Source organism: Saimiri boliviensis, chromosome 5, assembly GCF_048565385.1.
Source record: "Saimiri boliviensis isolate mSaiBol1 chromosome 5, mSaiBol1.pri, whole genome shotgun sequence".
Classification (NCBI taxonomy): domain Eukaryota; kingdom Metazoa; phylum Chordata; class Mammalia; order Primates; family Cebidae; genus Saimiri; species Saimiri boliviensis.
The window spans coordinates 57,138,330-57,162,320 of record NC_133453.1 but is presented as its reverse complement, the minus strand read 5'-3'; the positions used below and the strand labels follow the sequence as shown (position 1 = coordinate 57,162,320).

The 23,991-nt window shown below is 35.3% G+C and overlaps 1 protein-coding gene across 4 annotated transcripts in view; it reads right to left on the bottom strand.

The window, feature by feature from the left end:
* The window catches only part of NCKAP1 (NCK associated protein 1), a 118,227-nt gene that overhangs the window by 8,962 nt on the left and 85,274 nt on the right, over positions 1-23,991 (bottom strand). For all 4 annotated transcript variants that reach the window (XM_074399379.1, XM_039469737.2, XM_074399380.1 and 1 more), the window contains 6 exons: positions 21,912-22,130; positions 21,598-21,728; positions 21,210-21,307; positions 10,658-10,751; positions 3,448-3,530; positions 2,916-2,996 (listed from right to left, as the gene is read on the bottom strand). In XM_074399379.1, the coding sequence (XP_074255480.1) occupies positions 2,916-2,996; positions 3,448-3,530; positions 10,658-10,751; positions 21,210-21,307; positions 21,598-21,728; positions 21,912-22,130 (706 nt within the window). The remainder of the gene's footprint in view (positions 1-2,915; positions 2,997-3,447; positions 3,531-10,657; positions 10,752-21,209; positions 21,308-21,597; positions 21,729-21,911; positions 22,131-23,991) is intronic.

Sequence of the window (23,991 nt, the reverse complement as noted above, 5' to 3'; positions counted from 1 at the left end):
TGTGGTACATATACACCATGGAATATTACGCAGCCATCAAAAACGATGAGTTCACGTCCTTTGTAGGGACATGGATGAACCTGGAAACCATCATTCTCAGCAAACTGACACAAGAGCAGAAAATCAAACACCGTATATTCTCACTCATAGGCGGGTGTTGAACAATGAGAACACATGGACACAGGGAGGGGAGTACTAAACACTGGGGTCCGTTGGGGGGAAATGGGGGAGGGGCGGGGGGGTGGGGAGGTGGGAAGAGATAGCTTGGGGAGAAATGACAGATACAGGTGAGGGGACGGAAGGCAGCAAACCACACTGCCATGTGTGTACCTATGCAACAATCTTGCATGTTCATCACATGTACCCCAAAACCTAAAATGTAATAAAAATAAATAAATAAAAGAAAAGAAAAAAGAAAAAAAAAAAAGAAAATATAGGCACAAATCATTAAGACACTGCATTTAGGCAATGGTTTCTTAGATTGACACCAAAAGCACAAACAAACAAACAAACAAAAAACCCCAAAATAGATAAAAATGGACTTCACTGAAATTAAAAGACATCATCAACCAATAGAATTAGAGAAAAGATTTGCAAATCATGAATTTGTTAATGGACTTGTATCCAAAGTATATGAAGAATTCACAAATAAAAAAGACAACCCAATTTAAAATGTCAAAGGCTTTGAATAGACATTTCTCCAAAGAAGATATACAAATAACCAATAAACATATAAAAACATGTTCAATATCATCTGCCATCAGGAAAATGCAAATCAAAACAATGAGATGCCACTTCACATTCACTAGAGTGGCTATAATTAAGAACACAGATAATAACAAGTATTTGTGAGGATGCAGAAAAAGTGAAACCCTCAAACATTGCTGGTAGGAATGGAAAATGGCACACCCACTTTGAAAACAGTTTAGCAGTTCCTCAAAAGGCTAAACATACAGTTTTCATATGACCCAGCAATTCTCTCCTGGTATATACTCAATAGAAATAATATACATTCACATAAAAACTTGTACATGGATGCTCACAGTAGCATTGTTTATAATAGCTAAGAAGTAAAAACAACCCATATGCCCATCAATTGATGTGAATAAATAAAAGGTGGTATATACATACAGTGAAACATTATTCAACAATCAGTTAAAAAAAAAAAGTACTGACATGCTGTAATATATATGAATCCTGAAAATATGCTAAGTGAAAGAAGCCAGTATCAGAGGACTACAAATGATGATTTATATAAGTGTCCAAAGTAGGCTAACTTAAACGGAAAGTAGATTAGTAAGTTGCCTAGGGCTGCGGATGGCATACAAGGAGTGGAATGGGGAGTGACTGCTAATGGGTACAAGGCTCCTTTTTTGGGATGATGAAAATGTTCTAAAATTGACTGTGGTGATGGCTGAACAAAACTCTGTCACTACACTAAAAACCACTGAATTGTGCATTTTAAATGAGTACATTTTATGATAGGTGAGCTATTACTCAATAAAGCTGTTGAAAAATATATTTTAAAAAACAGTTAAGTTCTATTGAAAGCATGATTAGGTCAGGTGAAAACTGAATGGTTGCTCAGAATATTAATTAAATTCTCGAAATTCTGCACACCAGCATCCTCTCAAGAACTAATTAGGTTTTGTTTCCTTAACTTCATTTTTTTCTTTAGTGTTTCCACTTAGGAAATCATTTCGAGCTATCTGTACATAGTTTTCAATCATAAAATCATAAGACAATCACTGATCTCAAATGTTTATTCTGTGCAAAACACTGTAAGAGAAACAACAGCAACAACAACAACAAAATAAAGTCTTGATCTTCAAGATATATACAATTTAGTATAAATGTAAGTAGAAAAATATAACACAAGGCAGAGTATAGTCAACTCCACAGTGGATAAACAAGTTCTCTGATAACACTAGGAAAAAAGTTCTTTATCACTGGAAAATCTAAGAATGGTTTTTAGAAAATGGTGATTGAATCAGGCCTTAAAATACACACAGGATTTCAAAAGGCAGAAAGAGAAAAGGTGGTATTTTCAAGTAGAATAAATTAGAAGGTAAAACAGACAGCTGTGAGAATGCAACAGAAAGATCTAGTTAGCTCACAGAATACCATATAAAAAGAGGGGCAGAGTAAGAAACAGGAAGAAAGAAGTGGTAGAAAATAGATCTCAAAAAGTTTGAGTGGCACCAATTTGAGTTTTGGTGTCATTCGAAGGAGTTTAGACATTATTTTTTTTCAGTCAGTGTTTTTCAAGATATGTGAAAAAGAAACAATCTAAGAAATATGTCAACTTAGAAAACACAAACGTTGAGTCCTGATATATCACTTACTAGATGTATAATCACTGGTCAGTCATTGCTAGGATTACATGAATGGCTGGATTTCATGGCTCAATAGATTTCAAAATGAAAATTGTAAGCTCACAGAAGGCTACTAACCCACTGTTTTATATATATTAGTTAAAAACAGAATACCAAAAATCCTTTTAAAATTATAGCCTATAATTACATTCTTTTATAAGAAATGACCTTTTAACATTTATTTTTAAAAATTTATTGAATTTTACTGTATTTAAAACAACACAACTATTATTTCATTGCCTCATCTTTCTTAATTTTCTTTATGACCATGAATAAACAGCTATCCATTTAAGAAAAAAAAAATCTATTTTTAGTCAATTTTGCATTGCTATAGGTGATCAAAGAAGACTGACTTTCAAAATGCCTAGGTAGTATTTTGGTGCTGAGCTCTTTAGATTCAATTACAAAGGCAAGCAGGCTAACTAACCACTATAAAATAGAAACTATATAGTACTTAGGATTTATTATATTTTACTGCATATGTAATTTAAATATTTCATTTTAGAGACTATAAATGCCAACTATAAATTATATTATTACCTTCATATCAGTTTCTCTTGGAATGTGATCCTTAAAATCTTCAATTGAACTTACAAGAAAAGGAATGTGGTAGGACAAGACCTAGGTAGGATTACAAATAAGAATATAGAATTAGTTTTCAATGACAACCCCTACACTTAAAAAATATTACCAATTGATTAATTCTCATTTTCATAAAAATTATTTTACTTTACCTAATTTTATTTTTCCAAAATTTCAAGACGTACGGGAATGAAATGCATTCAAAATTATTCAATATTAAAGCAAGTACAGTAAAAATGGAAAAATACTCTAATAAAGAGCACTGAAAAAGTACTGCAATAACCATGCAAGTTATACTCTCCAAGTAGCAGTACTAAAACAAAAAATGAGCTTAAATAACTAATTTCTATGTATGTTATTTTCTCTAATTACTAAAACTGGAATTTTAATTGTATCATTGTCAAATATGAATCTGAAAAGTAACTTTCAATTTCTGAGAAATTTAAAAGGATTGTTTGGATACAGAGTATACATTGCAATGGTTTCTTACATCTCTAAGTGCTTCTTGTGCCAATGATCGGAAGGATAAAATTACACCGATTATTGTCATCCTCTTCAAGACACTGTCAACAGCTAAATTAAAAGAAACAAAAGGAAGAGAATAAAAAAGTGTGAATTGGATTCTTTCTTAACCTTGGAAAAAATCTAAATGTATTAAAGTTCTAAAATTTCTATGATAAAAGGCCCAGTTAACAGCAATTTGATTACAATAATGATTAAAGAGGCAAAGATATTGATAGCTAATATTTAAACCGCTTAAATTTTTAAGTAGCTATAGTTTACATCAATTGGAGTATACTGCGTTCTCTTAAACGGGATAGATGGTTCACAAGTAGCTAACTATATAATCTCATTTCAGAAACAGTAGGGGCAGGAAAAAGGGAAGAGAGACTAGGCGAAAAAGAAGCTGATCAGAGTGAACAGGAGTTAAATCCTCAAAGGGCCCAGGAACTCAGCAGTGCTAAATTGTTACATTGTTAAGGTCTTGAGTTAAGAAACAAAAATTGCCTGTTGAGGACACAAGCCATTTTGGCAGGACCAGTTTGCTGAAGCCCATGAACAGATTTGATCACTTACATATTGGTTAGAGAGCATTATTCTAAAAATTATTAACAGATTTTCAAGGCTGAGCATGGTGGTTCATGTCTAATCCTAGCATTTTAGGAGGCTGAGCCAGGAAGACTGCTTGAGCCTAGGAGCTCACAAGCAGCCTGGGCAACACAGCAAGACCAGGTCTCTACAAAAAAAAAAAAAAAAAAAAAAAAAAGAATCAGCTGGGTGTGGTGGCATGAGCCTGTAGTCCTAGTACTTGGGAGGCTAAGATGGGAGAATCCTTTGAGTCCAGGAATTAGAGGTTGCAGTGAACTATGATCATGCCACTGCACACTGGCTTGGGTAACAGAGCAAGACCCCATCTCTAAAAAAAAAATAAATAAATAAAACTCCATTAACAAATTAAGATTTGAAGGGTCAATATGATGGTTCAATATCTTCACATTTTGTGAAGCCAAACAAACATTTGTTGAACACCATATACAAAGCATTATACTATGTACTAAAAGAAAAAATATAAACAGAATAATGATGTAGACCTCAAATAGCAGACAATCTAAATGGGCTGTCACGAAAACTAAGAAATATAATTCCATTTATGTAAAATAAAAGATATATACACAGTCAAATATTTGTATGTACATAACAAATTTCTGCAAAGAGATGTATACTACAGTAACTGCTAATTAAAGTTACTAGTTGAGGAGCAGGAATAGAGAGAAGTGTTTTATTTTTGACTTTCTCCCTTCTGTGTAGCTTGTTTAAACTTTGACCACAGCATCTTTTATTAAAACATCCAAATAGACCTAATACAAGCCAAAAATGAATTAAAATTATTAGGTTAACAAAATAAGGCACAAATTTATTAACCATTCCATGTGAGCAGGAACTACTCCTAATCTTTTCATCTACCTGTAGCACTCAGCGCAGTGCCTGATACCCAGATAGCCAGTAGATATTCAATTAAATGGTAATTCAAAATGAGACTAGGTTGGGTGGCGGAGGCAGGCAGATCATTTGAGGTTAGGAATTGGAGACCACCAGACTGGCCAACACAGTGAAATCCCAAATCTACTAAACATACAAGAATTAGCTGGGCATGGTGGCACCTGCCTGTAGTCCCAGCTACTTGGGAGGCTGAGGCAAGAGAATCGCTTGAACCCAGGAGGCGGAGGTTTGCATGAGACAAGACTAAACCACTATACTCCAGTCTGGGTGACAGAGTCAGACTCCACCTCAAAACAAAAAAAAAAAAAAAAAAAAAAAAGGAGACTAGGAAATTGTTACTACCTGGAGAAAGAAATGATGGTGACAGAAAAGATTTCTCTGAGAAAAGCTATCCAAGTTGGGTCTAAAGAAGGATTAAGAAGAAAAAAACCTTCCAGTCCAGAAAATAAGCAGTGACAAATTTCAGAAAAACGAGAAAGAACAAAGTGAAGAATCAGAGAAGATTCATTGTGATATAGCCATATATTTTCCAAAGTATGGTACCCAGAATTTAATAAAGTTTGCAAAGACTATACCCTACAACCTCTTCTTGAATGTGTACAATAATGACACATTAAAAGTTCTAAGATACTTCACAAAAAGAAATACTGTTTAATGTATTGTTTAATGGATTATTTGCCAAACCATTTGACCACTGGCACTTCCCTTCACCCCACATAACATCCACTAACTTCCCAAGGAACTGACACTATAACAGAGGCTATGTGGGTCTTGGACCAGGCAAGTAAATAGGTAGTGGGGGACAGGCAGAAAAGCAATGCTGGTCAATTATTTAGTTAATCCAAATAACACCTTTTGAATGTCATGCTAAGGAGTTTATACTATATCCTTCAAGCAAAGAGGGACCCGTTCAGGCTTTTCAAAATATAAAGAGTTATATGAAAAGAATTCTGTTTAGAAATGACTCTTCCCATTTTAAAAACGACCAAAAAAATTTTAAAAATTTAACGTAGCGTATGGCCAAACAACGTATAGTTTTGGACCAAATGTGACACAATCAATTTGTAAACTCTCATCTATAAGACACAGCTACTACATGTGGAATATGAGGAGTGAAAGAATCAGGATATCCAAGTTTTCCAGTGTGAGTCACTGGATGGATGGTGAGAGAGATAACAAAATAGTCAAAAGAGAAAATATCAGTCAGGCACAGTGGCTCACACTTGTAATTCCAGCACTCTGGCGGGCTGAGGTGGGTGGATCATGAGGTCAGGAGTTCGAGACCAGCTTGGCCAATATGGTAAAACTCCATCTCCACTAAAAATACAAAAATTAGCTGGGCATGGTGGCACACACCTGTAGTCCCAGCTGCTCAGAAGGCTGAGGCAGGAGAATCACTTGAACCCAAGAGGTGGAGGTTGCAGTAAGCCAAGATCGTGCCACTGTACTCCAGCTTGGGTGACAAAGTGAGACTCTGTCTCAAAAAAAAAAAAAAAAGAAACTATCAGGTTTTTTCTCCCCACCTACATATACCTGCCATGGAAGAGATAATTCCCATTCCAGGGATGTTATGAAAAACTTGTGGGTCATATAGCTGAAAATATCTATCAGTTTCTAAAGTTTAGTGTAATTCTGAATGACCCAGAGGACTTGTTAAAATACAAGCAACAGCATCACCCAGGAACTCTTTAAGAATGTAGATTACTGGGCCCCACCTCAGCTACTGAATCAGAACTCTGGGGTGTCTGCTTGCCCTGGGTTATACTTTGAGAAGCCCTGATCAAATTAGTACTTCGTATTAAACATCTGTAAATCAACAAAAGAGAGTGAAGGCTGAGGATGAATATTTAAGATTCGTAAGACTGAATAAGGGAAGAGAAAATTTTGGATGAAATTTTCCCAATAGAATTGCAGAGTAAAAATGGAAGAGTAAGATATCACAAACTGACACTACATAAAAGACGAACCTGCAAAAACGATGAAGTTGAGAGTAGAGATAAAGTTTTGGCAAATAAAGAAAATAAAGCTTTAATAAAAAGGATAAAAGAGATAAACACTACAGAGAAATAAACAGAATGAGAGTTGAGGAAAAAGCACCACATCTTGCAAATGAGCAGTCAGTAACAAACTATTTCAGAAAGGTTTCAGGAAAGTGGCCATATTACAGTATAACAAGAGTGGACAGGTGGGAAGATCAAACAGTGAATACAAACTAGTCAAAAACTTTCAAAGACAGATAGGTGGTAAGATGAGTAAGAGGCCAATTTAACAACAGACTTTAAAAATGTTATTGCACAAGCAGTAATCGGCTTTCAGGGTGTAAGAGACCTTCCAGGGATCAAGAAAATTGCGTTGTGGGGATGAATGCAGCAAAAAGTCAAGGGTATGACAGCATAAGGGAGAATGCACTAACCAAATTTCATAGTCCAGAATGGATAAAATACATAAAGCCAGGAAGAAGTCATCAGGAAAGCAGGGAGGCATAACAGTTTCAATGAGCTAGAACAAAAAGTTCAATAGGTGCAAAGGAGTGTGAGAGCTAGAAGACATGGCTATGATCTAAGAGTTGAATTTCAAAGTTCAAGATTTTTACTGGTGGAATAGTTTCAGGAAATAATAACATCCGAAGTACTGATAAAGTAAAGATCTTTGGAGGCAACTTATAGGTTTATACAATGAGTTTTCAAAAGAAAAAATTGCTGCAGGAAAATTAGAAATATTTCTAGTCTGGAATCAGGGAGTCAGTAAAGCAATGAACCTAGTCCCAAGAAACAGAAGGTCAGAGAATAAAAATTATGAAACATAGATGTAAGGAGATTTGCTCAAGTCATACAGGAAATCTTAAAACTGATAATAAGGCTGGGCACAGTGGTTCACACATGTATCTCAGCACTCTGGGAGGTCAAGGTGCGTGGATCACTTGAGGTGAGGAGTTCTAGACCAGCCTGGACAACATGGTGAAACCCTATCTTTACTAAAAATACAAAAATTAGACAGGTGTGGTGGCATGTGCCTGTAGTCCTAGCTACTCGGGAGGCTGATGCAGGAGAATTGCTTAAACCAGGAAATGGAGGTTGCAGTGAGCTGAGATTGTGCCACTGCACTAACAGCCTGCATGCCAGAGCAAGGCTCTGTCCAAAAAATTAAAAATAAAAATAAATGAATAAATTCCAGATTGCCTTCCAATTCAGACCTAATTTAATAAGTTGTAATGCTTTATATTTTTAAAAGAATATGCTTCTTGACTGTGAAAAACTCCTTCAAAAACACATTGACTTCTGGATATGGACATGTAGAGAAAGAAGTACACAGAATCATAAACAAAAGAGAACATTTTGGAAAACAGTTCAATTGCTGAAAAAGTAGTTCTCTCTATTCTCCTAAATAAGTCACTCTCAAGTGAATCGTTTCTTTTTCCAAATTATAGAAAAAAATTAATAAAATTATATTTAAAGACAAATTTTATATATAGGGGTCATTAATATTCAACAATTTAGATTTCTGTTTTGGCCACTTCCAAACTGGCCAAGAGTAGTGCTTATGAATCACCACTACTATATACAACATTCAAGGAAGCAGAATCTTGACAAAAGACTATGAACTTTATTTTGAAAACTTGCAAATTCTGTTTGGAATTTTAACAAATTCCATTGCTTCAATTCCACAAATATGACAGTTAAATAAACAAGGTATTGAACACTGCAGTGGGTTATTTGCTTCTAACTAGATGGGATGGTCAAAAGATTGTTAGTAGGAAAGTAAAAAGAGTTAAGGCCAATGGGGTGGTCAAATAAGTATTAAAAAATGGGAGAAAACAAGAAAAAAAAATAATAAAGAAAAAGGACTAGAAAAATATAGTAAACCAACAAACAATAACAAAAGACGATTTAAAAAGTCATTTCCTATTTATTCATACTCCTTCTCCCTATAATGCTACCAAGTCTTTCATTTTTTTTTAAATTTTATGTTTTTAAGTATCATTTAATATAAAGTATCATACAAAAAACGGTCTCTTCTTTTCCTTTTGGTGTACAGCTTCAAATTGTTTTTCCTCTCTCTTTTTTTTTGAGACGGAGTTTTACTGTCTTGTTGCCCAGGCTGGACTGTAATGGTGCGATCCCAGCTGACTGCAACCTCTACCTCCTGGGTTCAAGCAATTCTCCTGCCTCAGCCTCCTGAGTAGCTAGGAATACAAGCATGTGCCACCATGCCTGGCTAATTTTTTTTGTATTTTTAGTAGAGACGGGGTTTCACCATGTTGGTCACGCTGGTCTCAAACTCCTGATCTCAAGTGATCTGCCTGCCTTGGCCTCCCAAAGTGCTGGGATTACAGGCCGGAGCCACTGCACACACCCCAAATGTTAACATATATAGATATGTGTTCCCACTATATAACACATAGTGGTATGCACTGTATGAGACATATGATAGATTTGTATCACCACTGTGGTGAACAGTTTGATTACCCTAAAAATCTCCCTCTTTGCTTTCCCTTTATTAGTCCTGTCAACCACTGATCTGTCCTATAAGGTAACCTTTAATTTTATGCAAAAATTCTTATTCAATAAGAATTAAGTAAGTTTTACAGGAAAAAAATAGCCTAATAAAGTGATTCTCTAAAGCATTTAAGAAAAATGTCAAATATGAAGTATGTTAAATACATGTATGGCTTTAGTTTTCTTCTGGATTATTTTTTATTTAGAAAAATAAACTTGTTCTCTGGCTTTCTCAAATACAAAGAGTATTTTATTTGGGATTTCATTCTTTTTTTAGTGTTGAGAAGGCTTTTAAATTAATCAAAAAGTATGACTTTAAAATAACTTCATTATAACAGTTCAAGTAAAAAAAACAAAGAAAATAACATTAAATAATATTAATTCAAGTATATCTAAAACAGTTATCTGGCTGAACACACTTTAATAAACATTTAAGATTCACTGTTATTTGACAATATACCTCCCACAAGGAATCAATGTCAGGAAGACAATTTTTTTTTTAAAGTTGTAGGTTCAGGTTTTCATCAATGGAATACTAGCTAGCAACAAAAAGCAACAAATTACTGATCACTTAACAACATGGATGAATCTCAAAAACAAAAACATTACGCTAAGTCAAAGAAGCCAGACAAAAATTTAATATATCGTGACAAAAATAAGATCAGTGGTTGTCTGGCCTGGGGCCAGAGACCGGAGTAGGAAACCAAATACAGAGAGATAGCAGATAATTTTTCAAAGTGATGGAACTGTTCTGTATCTTGACTGTGGCAATGGTTATATAAATGTATCCATTTGTCAAAATCCATAATATCATTCACTTAAATGGTACATTTTATTGTATGTAAATTATAAAATTGATTTTTAGAAAGTTAACAGGCTCAGAAGCTAATTCTTTAGTCTAAATTAATGTAGATTTACTGTATTAAATTTAAGAAGCTTAAAACCAAATTGATTCTGGTAATATTCATGAAATACTGACAAATGATATACTAGCAGTATGGTTTAGAAAAATTGTGAAACAGATAAGCCACACACAACACTTACATGATCCTTTGACTGCAAAAATGTTCTAGTTCTCTTCATAAGCTAAAGAGTACTTTTCGTAACTTACCACTTGTATTTATGTTACAAATTTTGAGCCAAAATTAAATACTGAGTGTCAAGAGCTTCTTATGTTTATAAAAGGTATCATGAGTTACCCACATGATAATCTTTTAAAGAGTGCAGCCATCTGGTCTGGTTTGTCAAAGCTGGTCCTCATTTGTGTTAGCACATCAACATTCTCCACCACAAGTTTCTAAAAAAAAAAAAAAGAAAGAAAGAAAGAAAGATCCTAGGTCAGGCACAGACTCTTTGTGTTAACGAGGTAAGAGCATGCTTGGAAATTACAATCTGGCAAGGAGGAAACAAAATTCATGAAATCCAGATGCTCTATGCTATATATTTTTGTTGCTTTTTCAATAAAAGAATCTGAAAATTATTTACATAAGGTTAGTGTTTTCCTTCACTTTACAAATTCAAGAAGGAAGGAGTTCAGGGAAAGCAGCAAAGATAAGTAGCAGGATAAAGAGTCATCTTTTGCTCAGACATTGATTGGCACCAATAATAAAAAGCAGACACTAAAATGGACATAACAACAAATTCCAACTGAAACAAAAGAATTTGCTAAAGATAAACCTGGCCAACGTATGCCTGTAGACAATGAGTTTATCACTAGAAACACACAATCAGAGACAGAATAACTTGGTAGGGCATGGTACCACTTAATGGGGATTATATTACAGCAATGTTTCCCAACAAAAATTATAAAATGGAGGTATAAACCATCCACTTCTCTTTCAGGGACCACTGAGAAAAGGGAAGGGAAAAGAAGGAAGAGATATAAATAAGGGAAGGGTGTGAAGGATAACTATTCAAGAAAAGTATAACTCATTGAAGAATATTTTCCTTAAAAGAAACATTAAGAAAGTAATTTACTTTAAAAATGATAACTAACACAAATATAATTAATTTCATTCTGTCAGAGGTAAGCCTGGACAACAATGAACAGAGTTTCTAAAACAATGGAGAAATGAGTGAGATATTCTGTTCTTTCTTGCACTGTTACCTGTGCCCTCTGCCTTCATCACTAAGTTCACCACTATCACACTTCCCCGTTCTTTCATAATGTTATAATTTAATTTCTGATCTCTTTATTTCTACAAAGTTCTTTTAAATCAGAATTTTCTTTACTTTTGTTCTCTATATTGGTTCTCAGCCCTTCTACACATCACAATCACCTGTGGCGTTCTTTCCAAATACACATGCACAGGCTTCATTCCTGGATATTTCAATTCAGCAACCTGGTTGGGAAGTTGCAGCAAGCATATAACGTGCCATGGTGGTATTTTACAAACAAAAAGTTGATAACAACTGATTTAAGGGAAAAACTATATAGAAAATTCATGAAATATTTTTTGAAAACACTAAGTTTTGTTTAGGTTGTTGGATGATATTACTTCAGATTATTTCTTATTATGCACCTAATCAGAAGTTAAGCTCTAGTCACATTTATTTGCTGAATTTGTCTTCTGTGGTCTCTGATTAGACTGCTTGCTCTCTCTGGGCCAAGTCAAAACTCTCCCAACCTAAAACTAGATTCAATAAACATGCAAAGTCAGTTGCCCAAGCCTGATGGCGACCATGCACTTTAAACAGAGCATCACGTATCAGTGAATCAACACCACCTAATTTAAAATGCACCTTATTCCATGTATCACTAAAAGAAACAATTTAAAAAACTACTAAACTATAAGATACATACATTTTCAAAAATATTAATATATTTGTTTAATAGCAAGAGCAACTATAACCATTTGTTAAGCTCTTATACAAGGTAACTTACAATCACATTTACTATAATCCAAATGAGGGAGGTAATACTCCAATTTTTACAGCTGAGGAAACTAAGGTCAGAGAAGTTGGATAACTTGCCCAAAGTTACAAAGATATTCAATAGTTAATTTGGAATTTGAATTCCAGTATGTCATATTTTAAAATTCATGTTCTTAATCCCCAAAGAAATGGTCCTCCAACTTTAGTGTGCATCAAAATTCTGCAGAGGACTGCTTAAAAACATACATTGCTGGGTCCCAGACACCAAATTTCTGATTTAGCAGGTCCGAGATAGAGACCAAAAACTTGCATTTTAAACAAGCTCCAAAGTAATGCTTATTCTGCTGGTCTGAGAAGTAAAATTTGAGAACCATTACCCTAAAGTATTTGCTGGCTTATTACTCTTTGCGCCTATGTTTAAACCTATTGATTAATCTCATTGACAAACTGAAATCTGGCAGTAATAATAGGAATTACTAATGAAATGGCTTAGGATAAGTTAGACAAAGCAAGTGAAACAAAAATGTTTTTAAATTATTGATTTAATTTACTTGGTATTGTGTTAAAAAGAAAGTGTTAAAATTCTCAACAAAGTTAATATATAAATTTCCTACTTCATTTGAAAAAATGTCTTTTAGGATACCATAAAGAACTAGAAGAACTGATCTGTAAAACATCCAAGATTTTTAGTAGAAAAAAAGATGGTTGCTTTCTTCTCTTGAAAGGAATAAACATTTTTCATCATGAATACACGTACATAGTGTTGATTATATCTGACACACAATTTATTCACAACCATCAAATACAAAGAAGCTCTACTTTTTAAATTAGCACACAAATTTACTCTACAAAACAAGAAAGTCCTCAGCTAAAATAGTAACTAAAATAATTAAGGTCACCTTTCAGATAAAAAGAAAAAGATACAATCAAATGATATTTAGTTTATATCCATTTAGATTAAATCTTTTAAAAATAGAAATAAAAGCAAAGAAGTGACCAGGCATGGTCATTCACACCTGTAATCCCAGCACTTTGGGAGCTGAGGTGGGAGGATCACCTGAGGTCAGGAGTTCGAGACCAGCCTGGTCAACAAGGTGAAACACTGTCTCTACTAAAAACACAAAAATTAGTCAGGCGTAGGTGGCAGGTGCCTGTAATCCCAGCTACTTTGGAGGCAGAGGCAGGAGAATTGCTTGAACCCAGGAGGCGGATGTTGCAGTGAGCTAAGATTGCACCATTGCACTCCAGCCTGGGTGACAAGAGCAAGACTTCGTCTCAAAAAAAAAAAAAAAAAAAAAAAAAAAAGGTAAAAATAATAATTAGTAGGGCACAGTGGTACATGCCTGTATTTCGTAGCTACTCAGGTGGCTGGGCCCAGGAGTTCAAGGCTGCAGTGAACTATGAATGTGCAACTGTACTCCAGCCCAGGTGACAGACCTGTCTCAAAAAAAAAAAAAAAAAAAAAAGAAAAAGAAAATATAGAATAACCTTTAAAATATTACTGTTCCCCCAGAACACTGTACATACTAACTCCAAAAATACTATTAGTGGCATCACAATGTTCTGCTGAGAAGAGTGTGAGCTACAATCTTTCAGAGAGATATTTGGTAATATCAAAAAAATTAACGTTTGTACTTTTTGATCCACTTTTAGAAACGTTTCCTACAAAAATGCTCAAACGTGCAGGTGATGTTGCAGAGAAAAAGAAATGTTTATGCACTGCTGATGGGAATGTAAATTAGTCCAGCCACTGTGGAAAGCAGTTTGCAGATTTCTCTAAGAACTTAAAATAGAATTACCATTCAATCCAGTAATACCATTACTGGGTATATACCCAAAGGAATATAAATCATTCTAACATAAAGATCCATGCATGTGTATGTTCACTGCAGCACTATTCATAACAACAAAAAAAGACATGGAATCAACCTAAATGCCCATCAATAGACTTAATAAAGAAAATGTGGTACATATACACCATGAACTACTATGCAGTCATAAAAAAGATCGAGATCATGTCCTTTGTAGCAACATGGATAGAGCTGGAGGCCGTTATCCTAAAGAAATTAACACAGGAAGAGAAACCGAATACCCCATGTTTTCACTAAAAAGTAGGAACTAAACATCAAGTACACATGGACACAAAGAAGGGAGGAACAGACACCAGGGCTTACTTGAAGGTAGAAGGTGGGAGGAGGGTAAGGATCAAAAAACTACCTATTGGGTACTTATGCTTATTACCTAGGTGACAAAATAATCTGTACACCAAACCCGTGACATGTAATTTGCCCATGTAACAAACCTGCAAATGCACCCCCGAACATAAAATAAAAGTTGGAAAGAAAAAAAAAATGCTCAAACAAGTATGTAAACTATGTAGAAGTGCTGATTAAATGTACAGAATTTTGGCTGGGCGCGGTGGCTCAAGCCTGTAATCCCAGCACTTTGGGAGGCTGAGACGGGTGGATCACGAGGTCAAGAGATCGAGACCATCCTGGTCAGCATGGTGAAACCCCGTCTCTACTAAAAATACAAAAAATTAGCTGGGCATGGTGGCACGTGCCTGTAATCCCAGCTACTCAGGAGGCTGAGGCAGGAGAATTGGCTGAACCCAGGAGGCGGAGGTTGTGCCGAGCCGAGATCGCGCCATTGCACTCCAGCCTGGGTAACAAGAGCGAAACTCCGTCTCAAAAAAAAAAAAAAAAAAAAAAAAAAAAGTACAGAAGTTTAAATATCTCTAAAACTGCTCCTTAGAAATCCACTCAAGTCAGGGGTAAAAAATAAAGGAATAAACCTACAAAAAAAGAAAAGGAAAAAAAAAAAAAAAAAGGAAACAGCTGGGAAAAAACAGACCAAATGAGAAAAGTCAACAAATTTCTGGAAGATGGAAACTAGAGCAAAGAATAAGCAGAGGTGAGAAATCTGATTAGCAAGTTCTTACAATAAAGATACAATGTAGAAGCAAGTTAAATCACATCTCAGGAGGAAGGAAGGAATCAGAAATTGAAGGCGATGGCATAGGAAGGAAGGCTTGAAGCTGAAAACAAGACAATGACTTAATCATGGCAGTTATTTGCAGGAATCATCTGAAGCCTAGGATGAAGATACCTTTCTCCAGAGAAGATTTGTATTAGCATCTGCTAAGTATGTTGGGGCACTGCTAACCTAAGACCACATTAATCCAGGTCCAAGACTCGAGATGCCTGAGACAGCACAAACAGGGCTGCAAATCCTGGGAAGGGGTGATTCATTTCCAGTTCACCCTTACCCTGAAGGTCTAACCCTTTGGAATGTCTATGTAAAGACGGCTTGGGAGAAATTAAGCAGATTTCCCATGCTCCACTTTGAGAAGGCTCTACTTTAGGTTTTTGACTACTTACACCCTTGCCCCTCAAGGCCACCAGAATTCAGCTTAATTTTACAAATGTTACTTCTGCTTCAGTACACGTGCACGGGTGAAAAGTGGCTTCCAAAGCTGGGCTTATGTCTCTAATTTCCCAGGTTGTCCTTGGTGTTAGCCTAGAAATATTTCACTATCTTTCTAGTTCTTCTTTAAAGAAGATTCTCATATATATATATATATATATATATATATATATATATATATACACACATATATGTACACACATATATCCATCCAGCTTTTTAAAGTTGTTCTTCGGAAAAAAGGTGGTCTGAATTACCTAGCCTACCAATACTGAAAGCAAAAATCTGTAAGTTCTTCTGTTTCTATCTTTTCAAAAATTAGGTTACTCTAAGGAAAGTAATTTTATAGGACACTAAAAAAATTATAGTCATCAATGGCAGAATGATTACTTTTAGAGACTGATTTCAATGAGACAGGCTAGTATACAACACACTGAATTAATCTATATGAAACATCATTATGATCTGTAGGATTTCTTATGTAATAAAATACAAGAATACATATGAAGTATGCCTCAGTACTCAGCAGCTGAGAAAACAAAGTCACAAATAAACACCTCTCAAGTTCTTAATGATACACAAGTAGTTGAATACAAAGCAATCTGGACTACATCATGAGGTTATTAGGAGAGATCTCAAACCTTATTTTGAAGAACTAAATGATGAGGGCACCATATTAGAAATATAAATATTTCATATGAAGCTTTTTGAAAATCATAATCCTCAATAAGTCAGAATTTAGTATTTGAGAGGCAAAAAAGTAAAAACAAATACCAAACATCATAATTACTATAATATTAAATCATTAATAAAATATGGAAGTTATTATTATAAAGGTAAAATGGAAAGTCAAGTAAGAAAAAAAAATCACATAGGAGATTACTAAAAAGCTAACATCAACAGTTTTCAAGAAAAAAATGTTTTAAATATCCTTAACCTTACGCTTTAAATATCCTTAAGTTTAAGGATATTTAAAAAGTCAACACTGTTTACTGTAGCTCCACATTTCCCTAACTTTAAATTTTAATAATATTTGAGAAAGAGAATATAGCCACTCTAAAATATAAGAGAGAAATGTTAAAACATAAGCACCTTCCATTTCTTCTCAAGAATGAGAATATATTTGGTAACATTCATACTCAAGAGACAAGGCTAAAATAGTTAAGTTCGTAAAATAATTGATAAAAGACTAAGATAAAATCTGTAATTAAAAAAAAGACCCTAGTATAACGGACAATACCTAACAAGATAAACTTCACTAAGAATAACTGCAAAGAATACATTCAGGACTAAAAATTTCACAAAATATAAGATGTGGAAAGTCATGGTTTAATGTTAGCATAAGTGAAAAAAAGGAAAAAGAAAATTCATCTGATTACGAATTGATTGTAAAAACAGTATGGCATAGCTACCAAATATTTATGCTATCTTAAACTGTATTAGTACTTACAGTATCTAAAATAGATAAATGTACCCTCACTAATCAGATCTCTATCTGAAACTCATTCTTAATTCAGGACACTATTCTCTAAGAGTGACATAAAAAAAAAAAGAGTTTGTACAAAGGAAGGAGTGACAAACATGGCAAAGAGACTACAAATGAATATATTCCACACAGGAAAGAGAAACATGTTATGTGAAGGGTAATCTTTACGAAGGTAATCTCTGCCTCTTGATTTAAGAATGAGGACCAATAAAAAATTACTACTTAGATACTAAATCAACATTAACTAGAGATGTATAGTAATTGACAAGATGGCCTCATTTTCAAAAAGACCAGATAATACACCCTGAAAAATGCAACATGTGCTCCTTCATCAGATAAGAGTAGGTTAGCTGACTACTGAGATCCCTCTCAGTTCTATAGGCAGTATAGCATGGTACTAGCGTAATCTCTGGTGCTAGACAGACTGAGTTCAAATTTCGGTTTCACTCTTCACTAAAATGTGAGCTTGCACAAGTTATTTAATCTTTCTTGGCTTTACTTTCCTAATTTATGAAATAAGGAAAACACCTCTTTAAAAAATGTAAAGGAGCCGGGCGCGGTGGCTCAAGCCTGTAATCCCAGCACTTTGGGAGGCTGAGGCGGGTGGATCATGAGGTCAAGAGATCGAGACCATCCTAGTCAACATAGTGAAACCCCGTCTCTACTAAAAATACAAAAAATTAGCTGGGCATGGTGGCGTGTGCCTGTAATCCCAGCTACTCAGGAGGCTGAGGCAGGAGAATTGCCTGAACCCAGGAGGCGGAGGTTGCGCTGAGCCGAGATCATGCCATTGCACTCCAGCCTGGGTAACAAGAGCGAAACTCCATATTAAAAAAAAAAAAAAAAAAAAAAAGTAAAGGAGTTAATAACATTAAGTGAAGATCTTAGAAAAGTCCTGGAATAAAGAGTTAAGAAAACTGGACCAGGCATAGTGGCTCATGCCTGTAATCCCAGTCCTTTTGAGAGGCTGAGATGGGTGGACCATTTGAGCCCAGGAGTTAGAGAGCAGCTTGGGCAACATGGTGAAACCCTGTCTCTACAAAAAAATTAGCTGGATTTGGTGGCACACGCTTGTATTCCCAGCTACTCAGGACGCTGAGGTGACAGAATCGCTTGAGTCTAGTGGGGCTAAGCTGGCAGTCAGTCATGATCACACCAGTGCACTCCAGCCTGGATGACAAAGCAAGACCCAGTCTCAAACAAATCAACAAACAAAGCTAGCTATTTTTATTTTTGCATCCAACAAATATTTACTAAGTGCCTACTCTGTGTTAGGCACTACTCTACAGTAAAATTTTAAGAGAGTTTAGAACTCCAGTGAAGTGACATAAACACATGGCATGAGAGGTCAAAATTAAGATACACATACAGCTGAATGAAGAGAATAAAAAGTGCTATCTGCTATTTCTGAAAGTTTGGTCAGGAAGGACATTCTGATATAGTAACATTTGAAAAATACATGAATGTCATGAACAGGCAAGTTATGACCATGTCTCAGGGAAGAGTAGTTTGAGATAACACAACAGCAAGCAGGCCAGCCAGGCTGGAGGAGTGAAGGAGGTAACGAAAAGCGGAAGGCCAGATCCTTGCAGTACTGAAGAACTGTTCATATAAATGAATTCAGAGAGATTCAAAATAGGCTAATTTTTATTACTGCACCATGATACTGCATCCAACAAATTAAATAACTAAAAAGAAAAAATAATACAGATAATTCTAGAAGTGCCTAGTTATTCAATCTGAAATAAAAATTAGCTGGCTGAAGTAAACATATGGAGCCATAGTTCTTCTCTTATCTCATACTGAAGGAACACAAGAAAAAAAATTGGGAAAAAAAGTTGGAGATGAGAAATTTGTTATCTGAGAACAGGATAGACAAAAATCATATATTTACAGGAGAATGAGTCTAATAAATAAGAATGATACTACTTGTAAAGAACCAAGACTAGCATTTCAATGTTTGTATATTTACAACCATATAAAGTTTACAACTTTATAAATTATAAAATATAAAGTTTTATACAAAAAACTAGCCAGAGTTGGTGACACATGCCTGTAATTCCAGCTACTCAGGAGGCTGAGGTGACAGAAACGCTTGGGCACAGGGGCTAAGCTGGCAGTGAGCCATGATAAAATAAAATATAAAGTTTACAACTTTATATTTTAAGGTATCTAAAAGTTGACTTTTACACAATAATTGCAGAACACTTTAAAAATAGCAATGAGAGGATAATGATATGATGAACACCAAAATAAGAGACATTATGCTGAGCACCTAAATAAAAAGGTTGATATGCATGATCTCATAAAATTCTCTCAAAGTAAAAGCTTCGTTTAAGTATTTGCCCAAAATCAAAGCTTGGAAGTGACAGGTCTGAAATTCAGGAAAGCCTAACTTGAAAGCTTGCTTTATTTATTTATTTATTTATTTTTTGAGATAGAGTCTCACTCTGTCACATAGGCTTCAGTGTAGAGGCGCAATCTCAGCTTACTGCAACCGCTGTCTCGTGGGTTCAAGTGATTCTCCTGCCTCAGCCTCTTTAGCAGCTGGGATTACAAGCACCCACCACCACATCCGGCTGATTTTTGTATTTTTAGTAGAGATGGGATTTCACCATGTTGGCCAGGCTGGTCTCAAACTCCTAACCTCAGGCAATCCACCCGCCTCGGCCTCCTAAAGTGCTAAATTACAGGCATGAGCCATTGCACCTGGCCTAAAGCTTGAGTTCTTACCAATGAGTAATACTGCCTTACTTTTTTAAATCTTTGACTATACTAAGCTCACACTGACTCTTGCTATTTACTCAGCAGAATATTATTAAGTTTGTGGGAATTAACTTATTCTATACATTTGCCCAATTTTCAGTAGATCAGATTACCACATTTAGAACTCTATGTGCTACATCTGAACTGTAAGCTATTTACCAGTACCATATACCATTTTCTTAAGAAACCAAAAATTGGCCGGGTATGGTGGCTCGAGATCCTGTAATCCCAGCACTTTGGGAATCCAAGGTGGGTGGATCACTTGATGTCAGGAGTTTGAGACCAGCCCGGCCAACATGGTGAAATACTATCTCTATTAAAAATACAAAAATTAGCTGGGTGTGGTGGTGCATGCCAGTAGTCCCAGCTACTTGGAGGCAGAGGCTGAAGTGAGTTCAGATTGTGCCACTGTACTACAGACTGGGCAACAGAGTGAGACTCTGTCTCAAAAAAAAAAAGAAAGAAAGAAAAGGAGAGAAACTAAAAATTCAAGGCACAAGTTACCACCAAAAAGCTTTCACAAAGAAAATGTTTATTTTAAAACATGACTTCTCTATTCTGCTCCTAAGTTCAAGTTTAAATTCTTTCAAAAACTACGTAGTTACTATATATACAGATTGATTCCATATAAATCACCTAAGCCCTAGGATATTTTTTAAATGCTAAAAAAAAGGTATTTAAAATATTGTTGCTTCAATTCCTTTACATCTTTACTGAAACATTACGCACTCTAAAGTTGTTTTTCATCCAACTTAGAGGGAATAAGAAAATTTAAAAGATTACTTAAGAAAAAAAGCAATAAGCCTAATAATGTGTGTATTACAATCGATGGAAAGCAAATACATTCAGACTACAAGTATGAATACATTTTTAACTTTGGCTGGAGTTTTGAACCTGGTATTTCAAAGAAAAACATCATGATACAATACTATGAAGGCTTGACCACAGCCAAAAACCCTGAGGTTCAGTCCCCTTTACCAAGTCAATTCACCTCTTTTGGCTTTCCATTTTCTCACCTGCAAAAACGAAAGAGAAAATGAAACTAAGATGCCATAAAAAGGCCCTGCTGGCTATTTAATTTCATTTTCATATTAGTACTTTCATGTTGGATTAAAATAATCAACATTCTAGGCTTGCTGCTCATATTCCTGAAATGTTTTTCAGGAATTGTTTAAAAGCTAAAATTAATAAAGACTATATTACCTTAAGTTCAGCAACTTGTGATGAAATATGCCACATAAGGCTTTCACTTAGAAACTTCATACCATATGGGCCTAGTAGTTCTGATAATGACCTCATTTCTGAAAGAAAATGTACTTAATTTTATACTTTTGACAGAGCAAATACTTTAAGAAAATGAACATTAACACAATGCAACATCTCATTATAAAAACTAATGTAAAATCCTGAAAAAAGTCTCTGGAATGAAAGAAAGAATATAAAATGCAAAAGTAATTCTAACATACAATATGCAGTTATTCATATAATTGAATGGAACAGTCACAACAGAATCAAAAGTCAAAAGAATCAAGACACCAGCAAAAGAATTAAGTTTTCTTTCTTCTCTAAACTGTAGTATAATATTATTCACCTGATATGTCAGAATACTCCTCCGCATTGAACGTTAATTCATTTTCTGTAGGTAAGTTCACAAATGCTTTCATTGCAGGAAAATATGCTATATGGCCATTGCTGACTTGTCGTAACAAAGTTTCCAAATACCTAAAGAGTAAAGTAAACTTAACTGGAAAAAACTGCTTAATTTAAATGTATTATGATACATTCCTGCATATAATTTTAAGTTGGTTGATAAAATGAACGAGTGTTTATTCATAAAAAAATTAATTTTCCTAAGTAGATCATTACAGACTTTCTATTACTATAATTTCTAAATGCATTCCTTACCAATTTGTGTATAAACTTGTAATGGTTGGCTCTCCATGACTGTCTAAATGTTGTGTTTGTTGAAGAAGAACATTATTAAATACTCTCGTAATATCAATCTGCACATAGTTTTCTATTGACTGGAGTACGGTCATGTATGCCCTTACACTTGTTAGAAGTTCTGAAGGTTTTGCAATTTCCTGTGTGGCTTGATTATACATAGTCATCCCAACAATTGACCTGGGGAGAAGGAATAGGAGAATATATAAGAAAAGCCTCTGACTTTTCCATTCATATAAAATAAACCATTCAACCTACTGTTAATCTAATATTAAACAAGCAATAAAATTAACTTTAAAAGTAATTTATCACAAAGCTTTAAAATTACTGTCATTAACTTCCCATGAAACAACACACAAAAAGAATGAAAGCTGGGAATAGTGGCTCATGCCTGCAATCCCAGCACTCTGGGATGCCAAGGTAGGCAGATCACTTGGAAGTCAGGAGTTCGAGACCAGCCTGGCCAACATGGTGAAACCCCATCTCTATTAAAACATACAAAAATTAGCTGGGTAAAATTAGCCTTCTGATTACAGGCATGTGGCGCATTCCTATAATCCCGGCTACTCAAAAGACTGAGGCAGGAGAATCGTTTGAACCAGGCAAGCAGAGGTTGCAGTGAGCTGAGATTGCACCACTGCACTCCAGCCTGGACAACAGAGCAAGACTCCATCTCAAAAAAAAAAAAAAAAGAGAGAGAAAACTTAAAAACTACAATAAAATGTGAATACAAATGATTAAAAACATTCTAAGAATATCAGGAACAAAAATGATTTACGTATAAAGAGGGTTTTAAAAACTGCTTTAACATGGTAAGTAGCAAGGACAATGAACTATTTCATCTGTGGCTTGAATTTATCTGACACTGTTTGGTGCCAGTAATTTTTGAGGCTTTATATAAATTACCTACAATCCTCACATTTAATAAACCTACAATGTACTTATCACTATATTTCCCAAAGGAAAAAAAAATAAAGCTCAAGATTCACATAAACTGATAAGGTTTTGTTGGGAAGTGATTACGACTAAGATTCGACCGCAGAGCTGCCTCACTTAGTGCTGCCTTTCAACAAACTATGACAGTCAAACAAAATAAGGCAACAAGCAACTATATTTTCTTTCATCACTCATAGCACATAAAACACAGTTCTGTCTATATCTCAACTGTATAAGACTAAAAATTAAACACAAATTTTGAAAGTACTTTCCTAAATGATCTTATCCTACACTGGCCAGCCCTATTTCACTTTCTTTAAAATTCCCTGAGCATTAGATCGGCAAAGATCTTAGACTTGTATTTGTAAAGATGGATCCTTAAAGACAACCGACAAATCCCATCACTAGAAACAGGCCAAGAAGAGGCGACTCAAGATGAAAACTGCTTTCCTAGTGTGTAATCCCTAAATCCTAAGACTGTGCTCAAATGATTGACAAAAACCAACCCACTAATATTCACACGCTATCTGCCTGGCCAGCATGGGGAAACCCCATCTCTATTAAAAATACAAAAATCAGCCGGGCATAGTGACATATGCCTGTAGTCTCAGCTACTCAGGAGGCTGAGGAAGGAGAACTGCTTAAACCCAGGAGGCGAAGGATGCAGTGAGCCAAGATCATGCCACTGCACTCAAGCCTGCGCAAAAGAACAAAACATGGTCTCAAAAAAAAAAAAACAAAACAAAAAAACAAAAAAACTTTCCTAGGTAAATGTTCCCCTTGCCTTGATCCTAATCACTAAGTAGATGCTTGCTTTTAAAAAAAAAAAATTGCGGCCGGGCGCGGTGGCTCAAGCCTGTAATCCCAGCACTTTGGGAGGCTGAGGCGCGTAGATCATGATGTCAAGAGATCGAGACCAACGTGGTCAACATGGTGAAACCCCATCTCTACTAAAAATACAAAAAATTAGCTGGGCTGGTGGCGCGTGCCTGTAATCCCAGCTACTCAGGAGGCTGAGGCAGGAGAATTGCCTGAACCCAGGAGGCGGAGGTTGTGGTGAGCCGAGATCGCGCCATTGCACTCCAGCCTGAGTAACAAGAGTGAA